The following is a 25,947-nucleotide window of genomic DNA, read 5'->3' on the forward strand; positions in this document are numbered from 1 at the left end:
CGTATGGGCTGCACATTTCGGCTTTTGTATGAGTTCCACTGCCGCTGTATCACCCAGCCGCTTTCGAAATGTTCTAGAGTCGACGATGCGTTGCGGGAAGTGCCACTGCCAGACAGAGCCAGCTGCTATATATCCTTGAGGTAGGGTTCGAATGGCAAAAGTGGGCCCCTGGACGACTGCCAGGGCCAGCAGCTGTCCACGTGCTGCGCTGTCAAAGATATGACCGTCCAAATCCGTCTCAGATAGGCTAATCTCGAAGAGAGAAAGGGAGGCGCGAGTTCACATAGGTGATAGCGACGCTTCCTAATTTTGCCGACGTAGCCTCTCAACACTTGTCACCACCCTCCCGCGCATATATGCAATCGATCAGCGGTATCGTTGCGTCGCGGTGTGGGCTCGTGGTATAGCGGGTGAACGTCAAGAACGCCGCTGGAGCGTTTTCTTGAGCGTACGTGCAACAGGGCAGGGTGAAGGGGTGAAGCGAAAGGGTGAAGCGAAAAAGAAAAAGAATTACGAGATGTTTTAGCTCAGAGTGCCCGACTAAGTGACAGCGTAAGCTCGCCGACGTGCCTCGGCATTACCCTCTAAATGGCGCTTCCTGGTTTCGGCCTTCCGCGACAACGGAACTTCGGTTATCCATTTTCGTATAAATCCGAAGAGCTCCAAAAGAACGCTCGCCGATAAATATTTTGCGAATTTGGATTTATCAGAATAACTCCGATTTTGAGGGCACGTAGCCTTTAAAATTATCTTAGCCTTTTGTCTCCCGTAATTCGCGATGCATTTCCCCGCGAACCCCGCGAACCCCGCGATGCGTGACAAGTCCAGAAAAAGCCACACGCCAAAAGCGCAACAAGCTGGGGCTGGAGATACACAAACACAATCAAAACAAGCTTCCTTGCTAATAAATGTTCATTTAGCGCACGTACATGTGGAAGAAGAAATAACAGACAGACAGAGCTCTACTCGCCATGCTACGCTCTTGCGCTACGTTCTTGCGCTACGTTCTTGCAAGCTCTTGCTTCTTTGTCATAAACACGGATGAATGCTAGGTGCATCTAATTTGTAACGGGGTTGTGGTTTGCGCCACCAAGATCAATTTTTGTGTAAATCCCTCAAACTGTGTAGCTATCTAAACAAAACATTTGCTCCCAAATGAGGCGATAGAGTGGAAGCGAAGTAGAGCTCGCTGTGGCTCTCAGCCTATGGTGCATTCGGTTTTTACGCTTCTTCGTTGTATGTATCCTTCCTGGTTTTACGCCACCGATCTTCCTATCAGTTTTCTATTGGTTTTTAATGCATGATTTCGATAAGGCCGTCATCTGGCGGATGCCGACCATCAACTTTCTTGCAGTATTCCGTATATGACGCGAAGGAAATTGCTGAGTTAATGGTGTGCTGGTACGTGCGTGCCCACGACTGGCCTCTCCTTTAGTGCTGCGCACTGCATCTCCTGGCCTTCCCAGTATCTAGTGAGAACGTCGAAAGGATGTTCTCTATGGTCCGTGCCGGGAACAAGAAGGAGAGTGCCAAGTTGCGGGTGCTAACAGTAAAAACTATGCTTGTATATAGTACAAGTTGAAACCAGAGGCAATAATCCTGCTACCAGTTGCTCGACAAAGCTCTCTTTTAGTATTGTCAATTTGACAGTGTTCCCTTCTATTAAAGAGCAGTTGCCACATTTTGCAAAGAAATGAATAAAACGCCAAAACTCCAGTTTTGGGTCACCTAACCGCATGGTATATGGAAACACACAGGAAAACTACGAATTTCTTTCAAAAAATAAACACCCTCCAAATTTGGCCTGAAATAAACTCCGAAAACGCAGAGCCGTAACAATAAGCCCCGACTCCACCGCCTGCGCTTGAAGCCAAGTGGCTTGTCCTTATTGTACTAATCATCTGTAACTGCCGAGTAGAAGAAGAAAGCCTCATACAGACCAAAGCTGCTCCGAAGGAAGCTGTTGCGATTAACCCTCGATATGATGACCAATGAGAACGCCCACGACTCTTATAAAAAAAGTTCCGTGTTCATTGCTGTAATCTGTAATTTGACAGTTCTGTACCGCCTGCTTCGTTTGACGACTGGTGGCACAAGCTATTTCTCACATGGCTTATACCCATGACAAACCGGCAATTTTCAGCTTGTTCGACTCAACGCAGATCAATATCAGTAAACAGAGAGTGACTCCTCGATTAGTTCAAGTAGGCCTGATTTTGATATACATATGCGCAATTGAGCTTTCTGTTTAAATCGCGCTCATAAATTTCGACGCATGTTAACTTCAATGAGCATCGAAACTATCCACGTGACAAGTGCGTAGCTGGACGTTGCTGTCATCATCGGTAATAAGTTATGCGACCGGGCTAGTAGGTGTCGGTATATGACGTTTGACAGCGCGAATTCGGACAAAGGACGGCGAAAGAGGCGAAAATTAAACACTTGTATCCGTTTGTCGCCTCTTTCGCCGTCCGTTGTCCAAGGTCGCGCTGTCAAACGTCATGGATCATCGGCAAAATGGCGTACGGTACATTTACCGTCAGCTAATTAACAAGGGATTAGATCCTCATGGCACCTGCATCTTACCCTTTGGTGCATTTGGTTGAGTGCCGACCTTGAAACTAAGAACAAGTGGCTAAATCAAGTTAAACGCAACCGTGAAAACGAGCTTCCCCACCTAGGTTCATTTGTTGCGGAGAAGCCGGCTTCAACAAACGCTTCAGCGTTCAGCAAGCTTTCGCAGAATGATGAAGGCAGACTACGGCCTAAGTCTGTTGATTTTTACTTCCACTGAACTTGAGACGCGCTTCCTTGTTTTTTCCACGTCTCTTGTGGGTCCAAGAAAATGCTAGATCACAGTTTTCCGCTCGTCTTCCACGGCGCTCGAGCACTGTTTGCAGTCTGCGTGGCCCTGCACTGTCGAACACGAAGAACAACTTCTCTTGCTTGACCGTGGTGTTGCTGGAGAATGCAGTAGCCGAAACTAAATGGAGTAGCCAGAAGCATGCATTTTCTGACATCTGCAGTTGGACGCCAGCTAACCTTACCTGCCCGCAAAATCCAAGGTAAGGGGCGAAGGCGAGTGCTTCTATATGTCTCAGAATCGTCCCTTATTTCGTACAGTGTGTTCTCATTCACGAAACGCGAATTATTTTTGTTAAAAGTAACAAACGATTGCTCAGTAATGCAAGGTTCAGTAACAAGATTGTTGTGATTACATTCGCATGATTCTGAACCCTCATATAACGATGTACGTAGGTGTGGTAGATTCGAAACCTGCGCTAGTTGGCACGGAAACGTGATGTCCCATTGTCGCGTGTCTGCCACGCCATTACATCGCGCTAAGGATGGGGTTCTCTTTTCTGTTTCACACTAATATTGTACTGCAGTAATAGTTTCAGGTGGCGTCATCCAATCAGGAACGCTATCGCGATAACGCACGGGTCACCGCGCCGCATGCGTGTAAGGGAGCCGTCCGCTGTTTCGGTATGACTTGGATTCTAGACCAGCGCCATGTAATTGTGAAGCACAGTGAATGCGGGCTTCGGTATACGCAGTGATGCAGCATATGACCCTCCGCATCCTCTCCAAGTACGGATCGCGCCGGCACTTCACTGTTCCGAAGGGCTCCCCGCTGCTTTTGTAGGCTGCGCATGGCGCTGCGTCTGCGATACGCGCACACGAGCCGAGGCCAATGTTTGCGTAATAGAGCTCCCGTCCCGCAGAGCAGGGCTCTTCGGAGATTGTGCAGGGCCGGACGGCACTTTCACTTTGTTCCCGCGCGTGCGAACGTGGCCGCACTGAGATTGGGCGTATCTTTATCTCTTCTTTTTTTTGTGGTCGCACTGATATTGGGCCTATCTTTATGTCTTCTTTCTTTTTCGTTTAATTCGCGAGTGCCGTAGCGGTAGAACAAGCGGTCTCTTCTCCTGTCCTCTTTTTCCTCACCTGTTCTCTCTCGCACAGCCTCCGTTCCTTCGACTCTTATCGCCCATGTGGCCAGCGCTATGCTGGCCTGGCTTCGCTAGTCCATGTCGCGTGCCAGAATGGCGCGTGTGGGGTCGTTGCTTATACGGCAGGTACACGCGCACCTTATCTCTTGCTCCCCTGGAAGGGGTTGACCGCTGACATGCTCACATGCCTTGGTGACGAGCGTTCCCAGTCGGAGGTTTAAGAAAGGGTCGCCCAAGATTTAACTTTGTTGCAGTTCAGGCCTCACCGTCTTTTTCTTACTGGCGTTAACGAAGAGAGAAAAATCTAATCTTTTAATGTTCGTGATAATTATTGCGGTTGTTTTCAATATAAAGAACGTGCAAGCATTCGTTCAGAGCCAGGAATCGCCAAACTCATGATTATGTTTTCTTCGACAACGAATACTTCGGTTCTGGTATCTGATATAATTACCAGATAGGTTATAGAGTGCGACTTCTTCCTTTGGTCGTGTCTGGGAATAAGAGTTCGCTCGCTCGCTCGCTCGCTCGCTCGCTCACTCACTCACTCACTCACTCACTCACTCACTCACTCACTCACTCACTCACTCACTCACTCACTCACTCACTCACTCACTCACTCACTCACTCACTCACTCACTCACTCACTCACTCACTCACTCACTCACTCACTCACTCACTCACTCACTCACTCACTCACTCACTCAACCGCTAGATTGTGCCACCGACTCCTCGATACGCCTTGAAGCTCCTATGCTTGCTTGAGAAAATCGCTGATGTCGGACGCAGGAAATCGCCCAGGGAAAACGTGCAGAACAATACGAACGCCAAGATGTCGCAGTGCACCATACGCTAACGGCACTACGTCTCCTCAACGCCGTTGTACTGTACGCGAGTTGAACCCAACCGAAAACCATGGGCGCTTCTTAACGTCCATGAACTACTATCTGTTCGGTTGCGCAAAGTGGCTGTGGCGTATAGACTACACAATGCTGGTTTTCAATTCGCCAAATAGTCGGCTCGAATCTCTGGTATGCCTGCTCGGTTACCTCCTTTTACAGCGAAGCTGTTGTGGCGACTGCCAGTTTTCATAGTATTATCGAAAACCCAAGTTACTAACAATGTCTATATTTTGAGAAAATGTATAGGGATTATTAAGCGCAATAAACAGGTAACTTTTGAAATGTCTGGGTCAATTAGGGGTTAAACGAAAATTGTTAAACCAGCGTTCTTGCCCCATATAGAAGCGTTATATGAAACGCCGGAATATTTCTTTCACTTCTGTGGGCGGACCACAAAAGGCGAAAAATTGATATTTTGAGGAAATAAGGCCCATATCATGAGCAATTAGCGCCGAAATGTAGAAGTGTGTATGGTAACTATGTGCTTTAAAAGTACTTACTGAATACTCGACTTCTCCCAATTTTTATGCTTTACGCATGGCTTGCAGCTGCTGTTCCCCGGTATCCTTGGTGAACTATGTAAAGCACGCTGTTATTATTTCACTTAAGTAGGAAGGATGTTGTGCGCGACGAACGATAAACTTTTCATCCATGTAGCTTAATTGCAGCCTTCGTAGAAAGCTACTTATCCAAGCGTTCCAAAGTGTCATACTGGCACAATTCGATATATTTACAGTAGTACTAAAGCAAATGCATAAGACACCAGCTTCAAATTCGACGAAATTACTTAACACGTTAAGTTCAGTGTGGGACGGAACTTTCGTTTTTCCAGTATAAGTATAAGCGTTGCTAAGAATGACTGAACTCTCACTTTTTTCCTTTCCTTACTTTTATGTGCCATACAGTTTGTTTCTCTGGCGTCCACGTTAAATTAGAGAAACAAACTTGTTTAAGTTTTATGAAAATAAGGGGGCAGGTTATGGCTAATGCGTACACAAAGTTAGAAATATGCGGGTTGATTGCAGCGCTTGCAATAAATGGCGTAATCGAGCACTCCAGAACATCTATAATTTACTCTTACGAGCGGCGCAAAATTTCTCAAGCAGTCGTTGCATGAATACAAATGCCAGAAAGATCAAAGTTAGCAACAATAGATGGACTACTATGGAAAATGTATGCGCCAAGTTAAATGCGCGTGCATCAAGTACAGCTTTTGCAAGACATTTCTCAAAAATGTGCTTCCAAATGTCAAGCTGCCGTAATTAGATATACCTTTCTCAATGCCCGGAAATAACCCTGCGTTACACAGTCTTGATAGTCAAGGGATACGAGGGGCATCTTCTGTGCAACGTTTTTCGAAATTTTAACGTTACTGGCTCAAATATTGGTGTTAAAAACAATTAATTAATATTAGTTCTTGCGGTATTTCCATGTCCGATAAGCCGTTCGCCTGCTGTCCTCAGTGAACTAATAGAGATAGCTTATTTCTGTTTGTTGAAAGTAAGGGCCAGGTGATGGATAATGTGTAGGCAAATGTCAAAGTGGGTGGGTGCACTGTGGTTTTTGTAGTAAGTTACGTATACAAGCACTCCGGAGCGTTAAGAGTGTTTCACGAGCGCTCAGAATTCAGCCCGTTTCCCTGGCAGAACAACAAATGCCAACAAGATAAAATTTAGCGAGAATGGGGGAAATGTTATGGCAACTATTTGTGCGAAGTTAGATGGGTGTAAAATAAATACTGCCTCAACTAAAAATTTCAGAAGGAGTTCGAAAGTGTCGTATACTGCTGTTGTCAGCTGTGCTTCTCAATAACCCGAGATAACCCCCTTTTGCATCAAGGTTTTGTGTACTGCGAACGGGCGTCAAGTTCAGTGCGATATGTGGCGAAGCCTAGACAGATAAGGAGCGCTGCAAATAATTACTGAACTGTCATGTATTCTCATTTATTTTTCCAATAACGGGGTTCGTAGTAAGGTTCCACGGTGTCCTCAATGAACTACAAAAGGCAAATTGTTTATATTTGTTTATAAGTAGAAGCAGAGTGTAGATAAGGCTTTAACAAAGTTGAAAGTGTGTGCGCAAATTAAAGGCCTTGCAGTAAAATACGTATGCAGGCTATCCGGAGCGTTATCACTGCATTTGAGGAATAAAGCAGAATTTCCCGCGCAGCCCTCGGGGAACTGTAAGCAGCAACACGATCGCAATTTGTAGAAATAGGGGGGGGGGGGGGGAGTATTATGGCCAATAATCTCGCGAAGCAAGAGCGTATGTATATCTTGGCAGGTCTCAAACGGACCACTCATATAGGGGCAACGTTTCAAAGCGTGGAATTTTATTACAGGCAACTTAAATATTTGTTGCAACTGCTCGAAAGAAACGGCTTCGCTGGAAAGTAGGTTTTTATTCTGCAAGGTCACACAAATATACAGTCTTTCTTTACGTTACGTCGCCGTACTTGAGTGAAAGCGAGATTAAAAATTAAATTATGCGGTTTTACGCGTCACAACTACGACACGTAAACGGGCCACGTCGTAGTGGGAGACGCCGGAATAATTTGGACCACCTGGGGTTTCTTTAATGTGCACTTAAGTCTAAGTACGCGGGGCGTTTGCGCATTTCACCCCCATCGAAATGCGGCCGCTGTGGCCGGGATTCGATCCCGCGACTTCGTGTTGAGCAGCGCAACAGCATAGCCAAAGCAACCGCGGCGGGTTGAAAGCGAGATGAAACAGCGAATGATATAATGCACACGAACAAGCATACGCGATCTGTCCACTTGCTGGATAATAACTGCTGTCTGCAGCAAAAGCAGGCAAAGTTATATGAATGAAACTAATGTCCGCGCAGTGTTCAAACCCCAAGCAACCCTCATTTCACTCCCCTCTGCGCGGGTAGCCCCCAAAGAAAAAGAGGAGAGAGTGACAAGACATGTTCGAAGACACAATACCTTGGTAGGCTTCGTAATAGGGGACGGGCGGACAGCTCGCATTCAGCTTTATTCTTCGTTTACTGCCCAATTTACGTGGCACGCGTCTTGCTGTCATTTTCATGATTCAACTCTTAGAACGCCGCCACGTGGAGCAGATGACTCTGCTTGCAATTTCACCGAGAGAAAGGCTTCTTTCTTTCCCGCGTATTTGTGCACGCGCTGTGTTGTGGTCACTCGTGTATACCTGTAGGCAGCACGTGTTATCCGTTGCAGCTAGCCCGAAAGCCGCAGTTGCCTAACCCGTCCTTTGTTATCAGTTACACTCTAACTGCGCAAACAGCGCTCGTAAAGCAAGCGGCTCTGCTTCCTTTATGACAACGCAAGGTCCCTTGAAAGGCACTCGCGGAATTCTTCCCAAAGCCGCGTCAAAGGTGCCCCGACAAACTGTGACAATTAAGAAGCGTGAGGATGACCCGTGTGGATTTCCGCTGGGTTACGTTGCGCACTTTTATTAGCACAAATGGACGCTGCTATTACGGAACGCCGCAGACAGCTTTCCCATTCGGACTGCTTTCTTTTTTTTTTTGTCACGTAGAAGCTCTGCCGCTTTCTTTGGCGGAGCTGCGCGTAGTCTGTTCTCATTTTCGACTTTTCGTAGTTCTTGATGTTTGAGACTTGCCCGTCAAAGTTTCCGTAAAGCTAACTATACTCGTTCACACGTGCGTACACTTAACTGCTCGCATCGATAACCAACGGAAGCCGAAGCGTCCTTAAACTTCTAATAACCCCGCCTATTGTGGTTAGCGGCATGGTTCGTTATTTTGAATGAATTTGACAGCCGGAAAGACGGCATATCACCAAGCGATCGATTTCATGAAGCTACGACAAGCGTATACTAACCAGCCTTTTATAATACAATGTTTTGTGAGTGAGATTCCCGTATCTGGAATCTAAAAGTTGTTAAACTTATATTAAACGATAGCTTTCTGTCGGCGTCCTGCCTTTTTGTTTTGACATAAATACCCAATTCAGTTTTCCCGTATCCCATCTTCTGCAGCTATAGGAGATTTCAGTCAGATTATTTAAACGCAACCGATACGGTGAAACAAGAAATGAAATTGACTTCATACTTTCTGCTGATCACAGCATAGTGCAGGATGTAGAAGTGAAAGGTAGGGTAAAGTGCAGTGATGATAGGTTAGTGAGGGCTAGAATTCACCTCAATTTGAAGACGGGAAGAGTAAAATTGGTCAAGAAGGAACAGGTCAACCTAGAGGCAGTAACGGTAAACGCAGACAAATTCAGGCTGGTACTTGCAAACAAATAAGCAGCCTTAGAACAGAGAGATGAAGATGACATAGAGATAATCAAACCGTAACTGGGCTGGCTTCAAAGGCAGCAACTGAAGTGGGAGGCAAGGCACGAAGGCAACCAGTAGGTAAGCTCTCCCAAGTAAAATATGGACCTAATAAAGAAGCGACGAAGAATGAAAGTGTACAACTCAAGAGATAAGATAGAATTCGCGGAACTGTCAAAACTAATCAGCAAGGCGAAAATAAGTCATATTCGAAAGTATAACGCGAGAAAGACTGAAGAAGCCGTAAGAAATGAACCAAGCCGGAAATCAGTGAGAAAGAAACTTGGCATAGGACAAACCAAGATGTATGCACTGAAAGATAAGCAGGGTAATATCATCAGCAATCTCGAAGATGTTGTAAAAGAAGCTGAAGGATTCTATACTGACCTGTACAATACCCAGAGGAGTCAGAATACCTCCATTAGAAATCGTAATGAACAGGACACAGAAACTCCTCCTATAACTAGCGATGAGGTCAGAAGGGCCTTGAAAGACATGAAACGAGGAAGAGCATCAGGAGAAAATGAAATAACAGTCGATTTAATCAAAAATGGAGAAGACATAGTGCTTGGAAAATTGGCGGCTCTTTATAGGAAGTGTCTATCGACTGCAAGGGTCCCAGAAAACTGGAAGAATGCAAACATTATACTAATCCACAAAAAGGGAGACGTTAAAGAATTGAAAAATTATAGGCCCATTAACTTAGTCGCAGTATTATATAACATATTTACCAAAATAATCTCCAATAGAATGAGGGCAACACTGAACTTTAGTCAACCAAGAGAACAGGCTGACTTCAGGAAGGGATACTCTACAATAGCTCACATCCATGTCAATAAGCAGGTTATCGAGAAATCTTCAGAGTACAATAAGCCTCTCTATATGGCTTTTATAGATTACGAAAAGGCATTAGATTCAGTAGAGATGCCAGCAGCCATAGAGGCACTACGTAATCAAGGAGTACAGAACGCTTACGTAAATGCCTTGGAAAATATCTGCAGAGGTTCCACAGCTACCTTAATTCTACACAAGGAAAGCAAGAGGATACCTATAAAGAAAGGGGTCAGACAGGGAGACACAGTCTCTCCAATGCTATTCACTGAGTGCTTGCAATAAGTATTCAAGCTATTAAACTGGGATGGCTTAGGAGTAAGGATCGACGGTGAATATCTCGGCTACCTTCAGTTTGCCGATGATATTCTATTTCGCAAGAATGCAGACGAGTTACAACAAATGATTGAGGACCTTGACAGATAGAGTGTAAGAGTGGGGTTGAAGATTAACAAGCAGAAGATAAAGATAATGATGAATAGCCGGGCAAGGGAACATGAGTTCAAGATCGCCAGTCAGCCTCTAGAGTCTGTGAACGAGCACGTTAACCTAGGTTAAATAGTCACAGGGCACCCTGATCGCGAGAAGGAAATGCATAGAAGAATAAAAATGGGTTAGATCGCATGCGGCAGACATTGTCAGCTCCTTACTGGAAGCTTACCATTATCATTGAAAATGAAGGTGTACAATCAGTGCATTTTACCAGCGCTAACATATGGGGCAGGGACTTGGAGACTGACAAAGAAGCTTGAGAACAAGTTAAGGACCGCGCAAAGAGCGATGGAACGAATATTGATAGGCTTAACGTTAAAAGACAGAAAGAGATCGGTTTGGATCATAAAGCAAACGGGTATAGACGATATTCTGATTGACATCGAGAAAAAAAAATGGAGCTGGGCAGGTCATGTAACGCCCTGGTTAGATAACCGTTGGACCATTAGGGTTACAGAATGGGTACCAAGAGAAGGGGAAACACAGTCGAGGACGGCAGAAGACTAGGTGGAGCGATGAAATTAGGAAATTCGCGGGTGCTAATTGGAATCGGTTGGCGCAGGACAGGGGTAATTGAAGATGATAGGGCCTTCGTCCTTGCAGTGGACATAAAACAGGCTGATGATGATAATGATGATGATGATGCGGTGTTCAAAGCTAGTGCATTGACACTTCCTACTTCGAATTTTGCATAACAAGCCATAGGATAAAATAAACGTTGGTGAGGTTATAGCTGGACCGTCAGTAGGTAAAAAGAATAAGGTTGTCGCAGTTTGCGTTGGTGCTTTTTCAAGTCGGCAGGCGCCACATAGTCAAGATTTGTTGTGGCGCGCAAGAGCCATCACGTCCTGCGTCATTCTTGCGCAATAAAAAAATGAACAGTAGTTTTCAGTCTTCGCATTCGAAACTGGTCATTAAATTAAATTCTGGGTTCTTGCGTGCCAAAACCACGATCAGATTATGAGGCGCGCCGTCTAGGGGGAACTCAGGGTTAATTTCTACCACCCGGGGTTCTTTTACGCGCACCCAATGCCCAGTACACGGGCGTTGTTGCATTTCGCGCATTGAAATGCTGCCGCCATGACCGGGATTTGATCGCGCGACATCGCGCTTAGGCAGTTAACGCCGAAGCCACTAAGCAACCGCAGACGGTAGCTAGACATTTAATTACGAAAGTTCCTTCGAAGTGGGGTGAGTAATTGTTGTATAGCTCTTAGTTAGAACAAATTGTATCATTTGGGCTGCAACTTTACGCAACTCATAGACGCGAAAGAATTGTGCGACGACATGGCTTGCGCACGTTTTCTTTTATTCAATGGTATAGTTGCTTTTCGAAGTGGTTTTGTACCGAAGAGCCACACATTTATGTTTCCTTTCTGCGCCTGCTGAGTGTATGCAAGTGGGTTGTCATAAGTGTCACAGGTAGTGAAGCTGAATTCGGTAATTAGAATGAAAAATGTGTGGCCCTCAAAGGCATGTACTTATGCAAGAGGTTCTAGCTCATTGCAAGTAGCTAGCGGCAAGCCCGATGCGCTAGTCGATTATACGCAGTATTAACCCATTGAAGGAAGCCAGTTAATTTTCTGACCTTGTTGCAAACTCGATATTCGCACAAGATAGTGAATGTCACAGTGTGAGCTGGTGGACGGACAATATATGAAAATTGGCATTGTGATTTGCCTTTCTTGTGGCAGCCACTATGCAAACCAACCACTTCATTAAAAAAAAAGTTTAAGGAACTGGTTGTACGGGTGCAACAATGACGAATGTCTTCTACTGAAAGAATCGCGTTTAGCCATGCATAGCAAGATCCCTTGACCGTGCACTTAATGAAATGCGTTAAGTGGAAACTGTCAAGCGGGTTCCTTGCGCTGCGCTGTACGCTGTAACATTAAAGCTTATGCAGGATCAACCAGCGAGATTCTGCATGCGCAGTACCCACGAGGTCTCGATTTCCGCAATTATACTTCACTACCTCGTGCTGATTTTCTTCTGTGCAGCGCCCCGAGCCGCTGGATCAGCGCTCCTCGTTCAATGAGAATCTACAAGTGAGCCCACGTTGTCTGCAATGGACGAGCTTCCCGTCGGAGCGTATTGTCGGGGACGAGGACTGCCTGTACTTAGACATCTACGTGCCAGCCACGTACTTCGCCACGCCTGTAAGTATACTGAGCGGTGCCCGTGCGCAACTACCAAAACGCACAATAAAAAATAGTCTCTATAGCAGTCTGAGACGAGAAAAATTGTTCCGTCAACACTGTGCCCTTTCAAGTGAGGACTTCTTGCGCCTTTTCTCCCACTTTTCTTGAACGGCTGTTTGGCCTAGCAAACTGGGCTGGTGATGGAGGCAGTGCAATAAAAAAAGATGACTTCCGGTGGGACGATTCTCATGCCAGTGCATTATGTGTGTCCTCGCAAAGTTTTTAATGGGGCTGTTAACGCTAGCAGACACTAGAGGCATTGCAAGCTCACAGCACCCACACGCCTTATAGTATAATTCAATACTACTAAGAAATAAGTGTCCCCGGAAGCGCACCTCGGCATGTTTACCGGGGCGCTATCACTTTATTTGAGAATCATCCACTGATGGTTTCTGCCTAATCTTTCATTCGAAGCTGTCGTTCTTGATATGTTCCTTTTATCATTATTATTTTACCGTTTGGTTTATTGATTCCTGGCCCAAATCCTCCGTTTTCGGATGCTCCCTTCCACTGTATTCTGATATGAACGACCTTGTCTGTTATTGCCTTCAGCTAGCCTCCCCATCACACTCTTGACGATGTACTTTTCGCTTAGACCTATTGCTTGACCAAGCAATCTCCCTCAGTCCTCGTCAATGTAATCTGAAACTTGAACGACCTTTATTACCGCGTTTCGCGTGCTGCTGTTCAGATGATACCGCTCTGGAACGCGGTTATGCACGCATGTCCTCGTTCTTCATTCCTTCTTGACAAACATGACAGAACTTTACTGAGTCGTGTTTACTGGCGCGCCAGTTGGTTACACAGGTATATACTATACACTGGCAATATTTCGGAGAAATTCAGCACACTGAGTTCATTTTCGCCATTTTTTGACTGTTGCCTTCCCACACGTCGAAAACTGTGTGTTGTGTGCCTTTTGAGGGTTCTTTTTACTTCTGACAAAGCTTCCAAGCATCAATAGTGTATGTGCGTCTCATTTGCTAGCACTCGTGATTGTATCGCACTTGGAGTTACACTTACAGAAGAACGAAAGAACGAGCATAAAATAACAAAAATACGTACGCACGTCCACTTGTTGTTCTTTTATGTTCGTTCTTTAGTTCTTCCATCAGTGTAATACTAAGCGCAGTACAATCGCGAATGCCCACCAACTAGCCCCGTGCATTGATTTAGTAGCACTGCTCATTTTTGTACTTGTTTGAGCATTTCTTAATCGATCTCGCGCCTGTCTTTCTTTGCGCTCTTTCTCAATTCAACACTTACATTCCCCAGCTTTGAGGCGAGTTGTAGGCGGCTCGATCAGATTGCTGTGTCCTTTAAGAAGTGAAATTCAGTAGCTGGAAGCGGATGCTTCCAACCGCATCCTCACAAAACCCAAGACCGCACTATCACATACTGGCGAACTGCTTGCCAACTGACTTAATCGACCGACTTTGCATACGCACACACTGCCTCGTCTACTGCACGTATTTGATATGAACTCCTGTATTTTCTTTTTGGCGCTCTTTCACTCCCCGATACTCCTTCCCGAGTGCAGGGTAGCCAACTGACCATGCCTTCCATGCTAGTTCGTCATCTTTTTGTGTGCCCTATGCAGATAAATATTTATACAACGTTGCTGCTAGCCACAATGCTTTCTGCTGAACTGCTGTGCATACATGTTACGAAACGATTCCACGCAGAACAGCTACAGGAACGGTCCAATTACAAAAAAAAAAGGTGCAATGTGCCCATGCAGCTGCCTATATCAACAATATAGGAACCAGCAGCATTATAGTACAGAACATATAGGATTTTCCAATAGGGAGGGATGTCTTTCAACGCCTTGTGACATTCCGGCAGCATGTAGTCCCGTGCTAGCGCGTTGCGTCAGCGATGGGGAGTAACTTAGGACACTGTTGAAAACGCGGTAATGAGAAGAAAGATAAAGTGTAATCAGAAATCTTTTTCATTCTGCTCACGTCCCATTTCTATGGTACTGTAGTTTCACTGTTGCGGCATTTATTTTACTTGCCATTGATGTTTTACGACAAATCATGCGTAGAAGTCGTTAAACTTGCCGCCCTAATTTGTGCCCTTCTTCAGGTAGTTACAAATAGAACATCTGCAACGGTCATGTATAACATTGAGATTTATTCTTTGATAACTCTTTCCGAACAGTTCGTTACTTTTATAAATCCCTTCCACTTACTTTCTTTCTTTGTTGTTGTTGTTGTTGAAGAATTCGTTGTTGCTTCAACTTCCTAGTAGTCGATAAATTCTAGAATGTCCCGGATTGGTACCTCTAGACATACGACATCGGCCTGTAGAGACAGCGATTGTACATAGAGACAGCCTTCGTCAATATACGCTTGAATCGTAAGCGTCTTCTCGGCACACCTTCAGGAGTCGCTTTTCCGCGAAGGGGATCCTTTCGTTATCGTTAACGGCTCGAACCCTTTTTCTGTTATCCTGCTAGGAGATAATACGTTCGGCGTGGCAGCCATTTCGTGCTGTCGATATATCTCCGCTCGTCTATTTACTGAGAATATCGCCTTCGATAGTTTGCTTTTGTTCTGTATTTGCTTTTGATGCCCCCCCCCCACCTCTTGTGGTCCGAAAGCATTTATGCAAATATCGCTCTGACGGCGCACTTATATATATATACACGTGGGACAAGAGCGGGGCGAGAGCTGTCCGGGCTGCATTGCGGCGCTTATCCTAAGAGGTGGCAGCCCGGATATCACGACGTGGGCAGTTGCGCAGAACGGTGACCGATAGCTTCCGACAAAGGCGTTTCTCGCCGACCTCAGCTTGTCCACGGTATGAAGGCGCCACAACTTGCGGAAAGCTACCGAAACCAAAGCATCTGGGGGGTATTCTGTAAGATTCCACATAGTGGACTGTCCATTTCGGCCGCTGCTGATTGGATGCAGCTGTATGAGCAAAGAGGAGACGGGCGACCCTAGCCAATCAGCAGCGGCCGAAAGGGACAGTCCATTAGGTGGACTCTTACAAAATACAACCCTCCCCCCCCCCCCCCCCCCTACACATACAATACTGAAGATTTGTGTCGCGGCACGCGACCATGCGATTTGTTCAGGAATAGTTGCCCCCATCAAACATGTTTCAAAAGGTAAAATGCCAGCTCGAAAAGCTTGCTTTCGGCGAATGGCCTTTTGTTTTTATAATAAAGGCGCTGGGTTCCCCTTTCTTTTATTGAAATGAAACGAAGGAGCGAAGTTCAGGGCCCATTACGACGGTGACGGCGCCTTCTTTTGATATTGGCGAGAAAGAAAGAAAATGGCAGTGTAGGTGGTGTGCTCCTTCAGGCTTTCTACAGCGCAAGTTCACCGCCTGTCACGACACTGCCCAGAAACGAGTGCTACTCGAGAGAGCTGCCAACTTACGAACGGATTATACAGATCATTATAGGTGCTGTCTCAAGCGCAATATGTTCGCTAAGCCACTACTGCAATCGATACAGGAGAAGGACCTCCACGCTTATACTCAAGCAACTATGCCGCAGGGGCAAGCTCCAAGAAAAAAATAAAACGTTACGTGCTGAGAATACCAGCGCAAAGACAGCTAAAAAAACGAGCTTGCAATGTAGACCGAGATATAAAGGAACTTGCGAAGATGTGAAATGTCCAAGAACGGGCTGAGCTAAATACTGTTCACTGAGTCCGAAATAGATGAGGCTGCGATGTGGTGCAATATGTACAGGCGCACAGATAAGCATAATATGCCGGTGAGATAATATGCATTGACAGATAAAACAGTAAAACCGGGCTGCGCTGTAGAGAGCACACACAGGCGAGGATGACACACATACGAGATAATACGTGCATACAGGTACAGAAGGTGAAAGTGGGCTCTACTGTACACGACGATATATCCAGCGCTGCGCGCAGTGTCAGAGAGCACATTCACTTACGGCGCAATGCATTATGTAAAATGAAGCAGGATCGATGGTTGAGTGAGTGGGTAGGGTAACGTATTTGTTGCAGCGCGAAAAGACGCAGACTAAGAAGAGAAACACATCCCCTACCAGGTTTCCTGACCTGTGGCACAGGAAAGATTTGTACATGCTTTACCAAGGCCCATTTGCTGCACTAATGTTTTGGTAGTCGTTGAAATCTAGCTTTAATACAAGGATCACTTAACATGAGAGCTATTTCATAATGAATCGATGCAGCTGTATGTAGTTTCCGAGAACCAAGAAACCGTCGTACACTATTACACGTCAGCACTTTCAACTGCCGCCGCGCGCTAATTGGTGCTAGTGCCGCGTTAAAGTGCCGCTTTTGTCAGTGACTGAGCTAATTGCCAGTTTCACGGAGTGGCTCGTCTCACGTCTTTGTCATAGTTCTTTGTCACTCTATCAACTACGTGCCGAATTGCATGGACTGCTTGACACTGTAGAGAAACAATATTACTTACTGGACTGTCAGCAACCCACTGATATTCATATAATCAAATTTTTCTTGCCAGTTCTACCAAGCAAAGTAGCTTATGTTTTTCTGCAATATAAATTTCAGGCCACAAAGCTTGCAGTTGTGGTTTTCCTTCCGGGGCCCGACTTCAAAAGCGGTGGCAAAGATGAAATCAAACCAGGCTACGACTTTGGATCAAGAAACATCTTCGTAGTCGTCAACTACAGACTCGGTGTTTTCGGTAAGCCTGTAAGGTGCCACCACAGCGTTTCCGTGTGCTGAAGGTGGCGTTCATTCTTTAACGTTGTTGCCGCGCTCGTCGCTTTATCACGTGCTTTGCACTTTCTTTTCCTCATTGAGTAAATGACCCATAGAGGGATCCAGTTTAGTGACTGGTGCTGTAGTATTCACAGGCAGGTCAGTTGGTGCTTGTTCATACTGGAAAAGAAAAGCTGAAAGAAACGCAGATGAATAAAGAAAAAGAGTTCCAACTTGTCTTATTCTATTCCTGACATTTACTTACCCGTGTTGCTTCGCGCTGTAGCATTTTAAAGTAACAGCACTGAATGGCACGATGTCAAAAGCGACAATGACAGGTGACGAAAGAATTGAAGCCCGAAGTAATGCAGGAAAGAAATGGCAAATTCGTGTGACATTTCTGAGTGCAGAGGACTTCACTATCTCGTGATTTTGTTTAGTTGAGTTCTTTGGACTCCTTTGGGAGACGGCGATTCACACCTATCTTTGGCTATCATTGCAGTTTATTTGTTTTCTTTCTTATGCCACAAGCGGAAGTATCACAAAAAGGAGAACAACGTTTGAAGCATGTGTGGACAAAATTCGCAGAGAGTGTGCAATATGTGAAAAGTCCTGTAAATAAAGAATGTAGACTGGCCACTTTCTCTAACAACAACATATAACCACATGATACTCCATGTAAAACCCGTACGAATATATAATAAGAAGACTAGTGAGGGTCATGAAAGAACTTGATAAAAAAAAGTTTATCTAGCATAAGGCACGAGGAATAACAATTGAGGTCAGAAAGTTATGCAACGTGTCGAACAAAAACCAGTGGTTCAGTAGAACAAGAGAATGGTTACAATGCAAAGACCGACGCGTTCTAAAAAAGGCAGGCTACTAGCGAACTGATGGGACTGGGAAATTTGCAGGTTTATGATGAGCGCAAGTGATGCAAAGCAGGAATAAATGTAAGACTTTGGGAAATGGGTTTGGGAAAGCTCTTTGGAATTTTTTTAGAGTTTTATAGCATACTGACGCACATGACAGGTGAAACGGTGCAGCGAGATTGTGGCGATGTGGGAGCCAGATAAGTGCCGTCATGAAACTTTTTTTATTCACTATCCCCACAATATGGGCGAAAATATAGCTACGCGGTGAAAAAGGAAGAGAAGTTTTTATTTAGGAAACTGACATCTAGAACGGGACCTGCGTGACGATTCCATGCCAATGATATTGCTTTTAACATTTCGTCAGAAGTGCGAGAGACGCTCCGCTCGCGTCACCACTCAGATCAACCATGTTGTGAATGGTGGACAATGAGGAATAAATAGAATCCAACGAACATAATGTATGCATCATAGCGACCTAGGACGTCTTCAGGCAGGTATTTTTAGCTCGCTGCTCAGTTCCGGGAGAAATGAAAAGGGAGGTGAAAGAGTTTTTTTTTTTTTAACTATCTGCAGCAGTCTGTATGTGCCACTATATTTCTCCGCGTTCTAAGAGAGACAAAGTTCACAGTTCGGTGAATGATTGAAGTGATCACACAGTGATCGAACAAAAAAGAATTCCACTTGCTCCAGCTACATCCCTCGTTCGACCATTGTTGGTCAATCCTTCAGCGTTGAGCGCAGGAAACCCGCGCGTGAGTGCCATAGCAGATCAGGAAGTAAGCCCTTCTTATTCGTCATTTCTAGGTTTCCTGAGCACAGAAGACGAGAACGGGAAGGGAAACATGGGACTCTGGGATCAGCAAATGGCGTTGCGTTTTGTCAAGTCCAACATCGCTGCCTTCGGAGGGATACCGGAGAAGGTGACACTCATGGGCTTCGGCGCCGGAGCAATGTCCGTATCGTTCCACATGCTCAATGCTGCCTCGTCGGGTAAGTGAGCCCTAGTGTGATGCGCTGAACAAACAAACAAACAAACAAACAAACAAACAAACAAACAAACAAACAAACAAACAAACAAACAAACAAACAAACAAACAAACAAACAAACGCACACACACACACACGCACAGACAGACAGACAGACAGACAGACAGACAGAAAAATACCTTATATAGGATGGCGTATGAGTGAGTGCCTGAGTCAGTGAGCGTGGGTGGTTGGTCGATTGGTCATTTGAATGCATCAGTGACGCATAGTTTAATTATTTTATGGAATGTTACGGCACCGTCTTCTGCCAGCGCATAAATCATTGTTAAAACCGCACATTTCCAAAGGGAAACGTCAGCGACATTGGCGTAGTCGACACAGTAGTGGACGGCTCTCGTTGAGGCAAGCATCTTGTTTTCGCGTCAGAACTGCTTGTGGGGAACATTGGTCATGCTCAGAGGTTATTTAATGCATCCACATTTTCCTAAGAATGAAAATGATCTGCCATAAATCAAGAAGCCTTGATGCCGTCCCATAAGAGCGCATATAAAGTGACATTCATGGATTGGGTTTTAGTTCACAGTAACTAAACAACGCAATTTACCTAGCCGTGTGCAAGATGCATTGCGTGCCAACCTGCCGATGTGTTATTTTTCATTATGCGCGCTGTAGATGACGACGATGATGATCATGATCACGACGGCCTCAAAGATTGGCACATACCGACTAAGTGGGATTGGCCTAGAACAGGCTGGTACAGCCCTCTATGGAAATGTCACGTGTGCCTAGTTTGCAGTTCATTTTCATTTCTACAATGGCCGAGAGTGGAGAATGTTCCCTGTGGAAACTTAAATGTCAACCCATGTGACAACGGAACTTCCGTCGGCGTTCTGTTTTTTTTCTCCTAGCTTCTGAGATGTCACAGTTTGTTGGACAAATATGCAACGCTGAGAAGCGCTCTTGCGAACAGAGCAAATCGTGTGTTTTCCACGGGGACTACGCGAAGGGAGCAAAGTGTGGCGCCCCCCCCCCTCCCACCACGCACCCCGTACCCTCCAGAAATGTGTTGCCTATGCATTTTACATGGTTTCTGCGTTACACCCAGAACTAAGACGCCATAAACTACGAAAGAAAAACCCTGGTTCGATTCCCACCAAGTCCATCTTGCAAGTTGTTTTTTATTCATGAAGTGCCTGCCGGGATTTATCGCTCATGGCCAACGCCGCCGACGCCGACACCGACGACACCAGCTTTTCTGCGACACGAGCTCCTTAACGCTGTCGCGTTAAAATGTGCTCTGTAGTGTACTTCTCTCGCGGGATTTTTCTCCGGGCTTATTAACCGACAGTGCTAAAACTTCCCGCTTTTTCTTTCCTTCGCAGCTCTGTTTTCTCGGGCAATAATGTCGGGCGGCTCGGCCGCCAGCCCGGAGGCGACGATCACCAACGCGTGGAGGAACGCCCGTCAATTGGGACGCGCCGTCGGCTGCGGCCAAGAGGACGGCGCGTCGCTCATCGCCTGCCTCAGGGCCATCGAGGCCGTCAAGCTCGTCGAGAAGGCGCATTACGAACAGGTGCGGACGACCATTATGCGCCCAACGCTCTTTTGTATGTGTAGCTGTGCCTGCGATGAGGCGCTTAAAGAGTCACACACTAAAACTTGCCCCGACAGGCATGTTGTTTCTTTAGAATGTAAAAACAAAGCGACGCGAAAGGGCGGAAGTAAGCAAAGGTAAGCAAAGAGAAACGCTCAAAATTACAGACGTGGGAGCCAAGGTTCAAGATGCAGGCCTGAGACGGTTTGACCGTGGAATTCTTACACAAAGCCGCACATAAGAAAAATAAGAAAATAAAAATAAGAAATAAGGGATATAACAAAATTTCAATGGTAATTTAGCGGTAAAGGCGAGCGAAATGCATTAGCATTACGTCGCAAATCTTTGAGGTCCCGGATACATGATTTAAACTGCCGTAACGACATTGCAAAGTGTTGCTTAGTAGTTCACTCGGCGCACGTCCGTCTTTTTCGTGGTTTGGAGCAGACCACCATCACGAGAGCGGCTTCCCATACAATTCACAAGCATACACTTTTTCTCCTTTTCACTCTCCTAACGCGAACTCATTAAAATGGGTCAGGCTGTTTTGCCCTAAACCACGTTTAAATGCTTGTATATCGACAACTGCCGCCCCTCTCATAAAGGTTGGTGCATATCCTGCACTTGTGGAATAAATTAGCCAATTAAAAAAAGTATTTTAGTCTTCAGCATGGACGTAGCGCATTTCAGGAATGACTTTTTGAACATCCTTGGTCTTCTACACTTTTTCTTTTTACTTGTTCGATTTCCTTGAAATTGACGTGAATTCGTGTAGCCGATGGAACTGGATTACAATAAATGCTGGTGATGATGGGTAACAGTGACGAAAACGGATAGCACAGGTCCCTCGCATCCATGTTCCAATTGTTTTCATGAAAATTGCCGAAAATCGAAGTTCGTTCATCATGACCGACCTGCCTCCTTCTTTTTTCTCTCTCCAGATAAGATTTTTGCCTATTGTGGACGCGAACGTCACCACGAATGCGTTCCTGACAAACTACCCCCGGATGATGTTCTGCCAAGGCCGGTTCACGCCGAAGCCAACGATATATGGATACACGAAAAACGCTGGATCGCTTCGCTACTTTGGTGAGAGCAACATATGTTTTGTTTAGTTTTTCTCGTTTGATGGAATCATAAGTGTGACTTGCTTCACTCTTAGGATAGGCTTAATTTCGGCCTCCGAATTTTCATGTGGACTGGGCATACTGAACCAGGCCACTGTAATTTGTAATCCAGCGTTTTGAGTGCCCGTATTTGTTTATTATCTGTGCACACATGGCTTCGCATTTTATCTTTCAGAGAGGATAAACCAAGTGGAGAATCCAAAAAGCGTCGACCACATAGTGCAAACTTACCTGAACGAATTTTTCGACGATGAGGACTCACGTGTTGGCGTCACGGCAGCCGTGAGGTTCCAGTATTACAGGCCACGCAGCAATCTTTCCAACGCCACGCGGAACGCGATCAGTACCATCAACGTACGTAGTTTCCTCCCGCTTTCTTTCTTCTCAGTGCTTTTCACAAAAGCATTTGATTCAGGCTCAGCACGTATTGACCGGCACACACCGTAACATCCTAGAATTTAAAAGATTTCACTGTACAAAACATCTCGGAAAGTATTCTTCTCGTTGCTATTCTGACAGGATGCCGGGTAATCATTACAATTCAACAGGAGTCAATCACCGCTTTTGCAATACTGTGGCTAAGTTAGTGCACAGCATTGCATTAACTTTAACTCGTTGCCAACTCCGATGTCGCCTATTCATATACACGTAAAACGCAGATATGCTTTTTCTTGAGATACAACCTAACCAGATTTCAATGAAATGTGTTGCATTTGATAAAAATCTAATTCTAGTGACCTTTGGATGCTGAATTTTAATTTAGGACCTATGTTTTTTTTTATAGAAATTGCTGAACATTCATGTTTGAAAAAAAGAAATAGAGACACAGAGTTTACATATCTGTAACTCTGCATCAGGAAGAGATATCGTAGTTTTGTAAAGTGCATCCGTTATAACATCCAGAACAGACAAATTTGATGCATTAATTTATTTCTTACGAGAATTTGTTATTATGTTTACAAGGGTATTGCAAAACTCCTACGCACACATTAGTTGTGTACTTATGAGCCATGCATAATACATCAATTTTGTCCGCTTTAGATGTACTATTAGATGCAATGTATATAAGGGAGATATCATACTTCAGTACTAAGTTCCACAGTTCAAGTTTTGTTAGTCTCGTTTTGAAAAACACTTCCAATTTTCAACAACCTTTATAAACACATTGAGAGCCTAAATAAATATTCCGCTTGCAATAGTCACCAAATTTTAACTTCTTTTAAATGCAGCCAACTTCATCAAATTTAGTGCAGTGGCTGCCGAGAAAAAAAGATTTCTCCTTTCCCATGTATTTATATAGGAGTCTTTGAGCTAAAACTTCCTCTTAAGTGCAACTAGTACTTGTCTGTTCGTGCTTGCAGCTCAAAGAAGACTAGAAAAAAATGAAATACACAACAACAAATGCACAAATCCCTTCCTATGAATTTCGTGTGACCGAAACAGCCTTTCTTGCGCCACAAACATGGACGCAGCGTATCGTAATCTGTGAGGCAACATTTGTGTTGAAAAAGAGAATGTGCTTTAGACCAGAAATTGTCCACGTCCACTTTGTCCACTTTGTTCCACTTTGTTCCACTCTGAATCCACAATTGTACTTTCAATCCACAAATTGTCCACTTTGCTTGTGCGTTCCGATTATGTGCTGACAAAAGCCACAGTAATGTGTTATAAAATAATCTGATCACACGATGCACCGTTGTTATTGGGAAGCTGGCCATAATGGACATTGTTTACCATTATTCTCTCACTCTGTTCATGTAGGTTATATATTTAGGGACCTTTGTCAGGCTTGATTACCTTTAGCCTCTGCCCCTGCAGTGAGCTTTGTATATTGCTTACTGTAAATAAAACACTTACTACTACTACTACTACTACTACTACTACTACTACTACTACTACTACTACTACTACTACTACTACTACTACTACTACTACTACCTGCTTGTTAATTACTGGTCCTTTCACCAACCGGAATCGCATTATCTTTCCTTTCCACAATTTATTTTCTGCCAAACAGATGCTCACGGACTTTCTTGTGGGTGCTCCCATCGAAATGGCTCTGTCGGGTCACCTGCGGCTTCTACAGAGTACCTCGTATACGTCTCCAAACCCTGCTTTCTTGTACATATTCGGAATACCTAATGCTCCAAGGACCTTCGCTAACCTCCAGATGGGCTCCAGGGAGCTTTACGGTGAGGCACAACCTACCGTCTTTCTCATTCCTCCTTTTTCTTACGCTTGCGTATGCCATGGTCAAGCAGGTTGACACTGGTCTAGGAAGCTAGAGGGCAAGAGCGACGTTTTATTTAACATATCTATTTGATTATAGGTTGACATTTTTTTAGATACTTTACCCGATTAGGGCGTTCCACCTGTAATCCTCATCGAAACGCCAAACATTATCAGGAGCACCAGTCCCAGTCAGCACCACGAAAATAACCCCCGTTGGGGGCTGAGTGGCTGTGGTGTTGTGCTGCTTAGCATGAGGTCGAGGGTTTAAATCCCGGTTGCGGCGGCAGCATTTCGATGGAGGCGAATCGCAAGAACGCTCGCTGTGCTTACATGTAGGGGCAGGTTAACGAATCCCAGGCTGCTGGAATTAATCTGGAGCCGCCACGAACGTGTTCCGCAGTGTTGGCCGCAGTGTTGCGTTTGAACCGTAAACACACTCGACGAATGAATCATTCAAACTACTACGGTAACGTCAAAGCCCTCTCGAGAGTTTTACATCGCTTCACCTTCTCCGGGAAAAGCTAGAACGCGCAGCGATACAAAGGGGGAGTGTCAGGAGGGCGGGGATTCCAGAATGGAATTGACGCGGCTTGTGGCTTGGCGCCTACCTACAATATCGGTTAAACACCCATAATTCACCCTGATAATACATTTAGGCACACACCTATTTCATTTGCGCACGTTAGCGTGAAGTTATTGCTGTGTGCGCGTCGTGTGTGCGTCGTGCTAGATAAATGCTTCCGGCCCTGACAACTGTCCGTCTGCATGTGGGCGCGTATTCATGGCGGCTGCTGAAAAGGTCCTACATTACCGCAGTTAGTTGATGAAAGAAGAGGGTATGCTTTCTGACACAAGATTCAGCGAGGAAGATTAATTACAGACGACTGTTAGGTATGCAGACCGCAGTAAAGTGTTTAGCACCGGTCTGGCGTTCATTATTTCATCACACTCAAAGTTACAATACTGTTTGCTTCGCAAGTGTGGCTTAACTATTCCAGCGGCGTAAATTATTCCGCTCATCTGCAGTATTGGTGGATAACAGGATTCTTGCCAGGCTCACATATGTGATTAGCGTTGGCGACATCTCGATTTCCACAACCAGGGGCGACCTACATGGACGACATGCTCTACACAGTCAACACTGAAGGATTGGTGCTGACGACGGATACCGTCCGCGACCCTCTCATTGTTGGCTACATGACTACTTTCTTCATGGCTTTCATCAACGGACAGTGAGTTCAGTCGTGTCTTTGGCGCATGCAGGGTCGAGTGGTTTGAACGTGACGTGGCATAGTATTAACCCGGGTTAGGCGATGATCCGTCTTGAAAACGTGCGGCACTGGAAAGGATGGGAAAATAATTATGGCATTTAGGAATAGAGCAAGGCTTCTTGCTTTTTTTCTTTCCTTGTTCCTTACTCTATTTTCTATTATTAGGTGATAAATATATTTTTAACACCAGTGTTTCGCTGTTGCATGAATAGCCTCGCTAAAATATTACCGAACTAGGGTTATTCATAATTGTGAGGCTTGTTTGGTTGGAAATACATTTTTCAAGGAATGCTTCGAAAGAAATGACAAACACAGTGTGTACATACAGTCGACTCTAGCAATATATTTCGACAAAAGACAATGTAAAGTTGCAATAAAAGCATTTTCATTCGTATTAACTAGGCGCACCCTTGTCATTGGGATGTTCATCCAACATTTCTCGTGACAAATTCTGAACATTCACTCTGCCAACAAGCTTTGTTTTAACATGTAATACATAATTACAAACACGTGCGGCATTTAT

General features: G+C 45.1%; 1 protein-coding gene across 1 annotated transcript in view; it reads left to right on the forward strand.

Annotated features, from left to right (window-relative positions):
• LOC126541369 (juvenile hormone esterase-like) overlaps positions 1–25,947 on the forward strand; it is a 33,386-nt gene that overhangs the window by 2,716 nt on the left and 4,723 nt on the right. The window contains exons 2-9 of the mRNA XM_050188120.3: positions 12,462–12,620; positions 17,186–17,321; positions 19,018–19,203; positions 20,583–20,773; positions 21,736–21,883; positions 22,097–22,275; positions 23,939–24,113; positions 25,256–25,385. Of these exons, the coding sequence (XP_050044077.2) occupies positions 12,462–12,620; positions 17,186–17,321; positions 19,018–19,203; positions 20,583–20,773; positions 21,736–21,883; positions 22,097–22,275; positions 23,939–24,113; positions 25,256–25,385 (1,304 nt within the window). The remainder of the gene's footprint in view (positions 1–12,461; positions 12,621–17,185; positions 17,322–19,017; positions 19,204–20,582; positions 20,774–21,735; positions 21,884–22,096; positions 22,276–23,938; positions 24,114–25,255; positions 25,386–25,947) is intronic.

The sequence above is a fragment of the Dermacentor andersoni genome, chromosome 2, assembly GCF_023375885.2.
Source record: "Dermacentor andersoni chromosome 2, qqDerAnde1_hic_scaffold, whole genome shotgun sequence".
Classification (NCBI taxonomy): Eukaryota; Metazoa; Arthropoda; class Arachnida; order Ixodida; family Ixodidae; genus Dermacentor; species Dermacentor andersoni.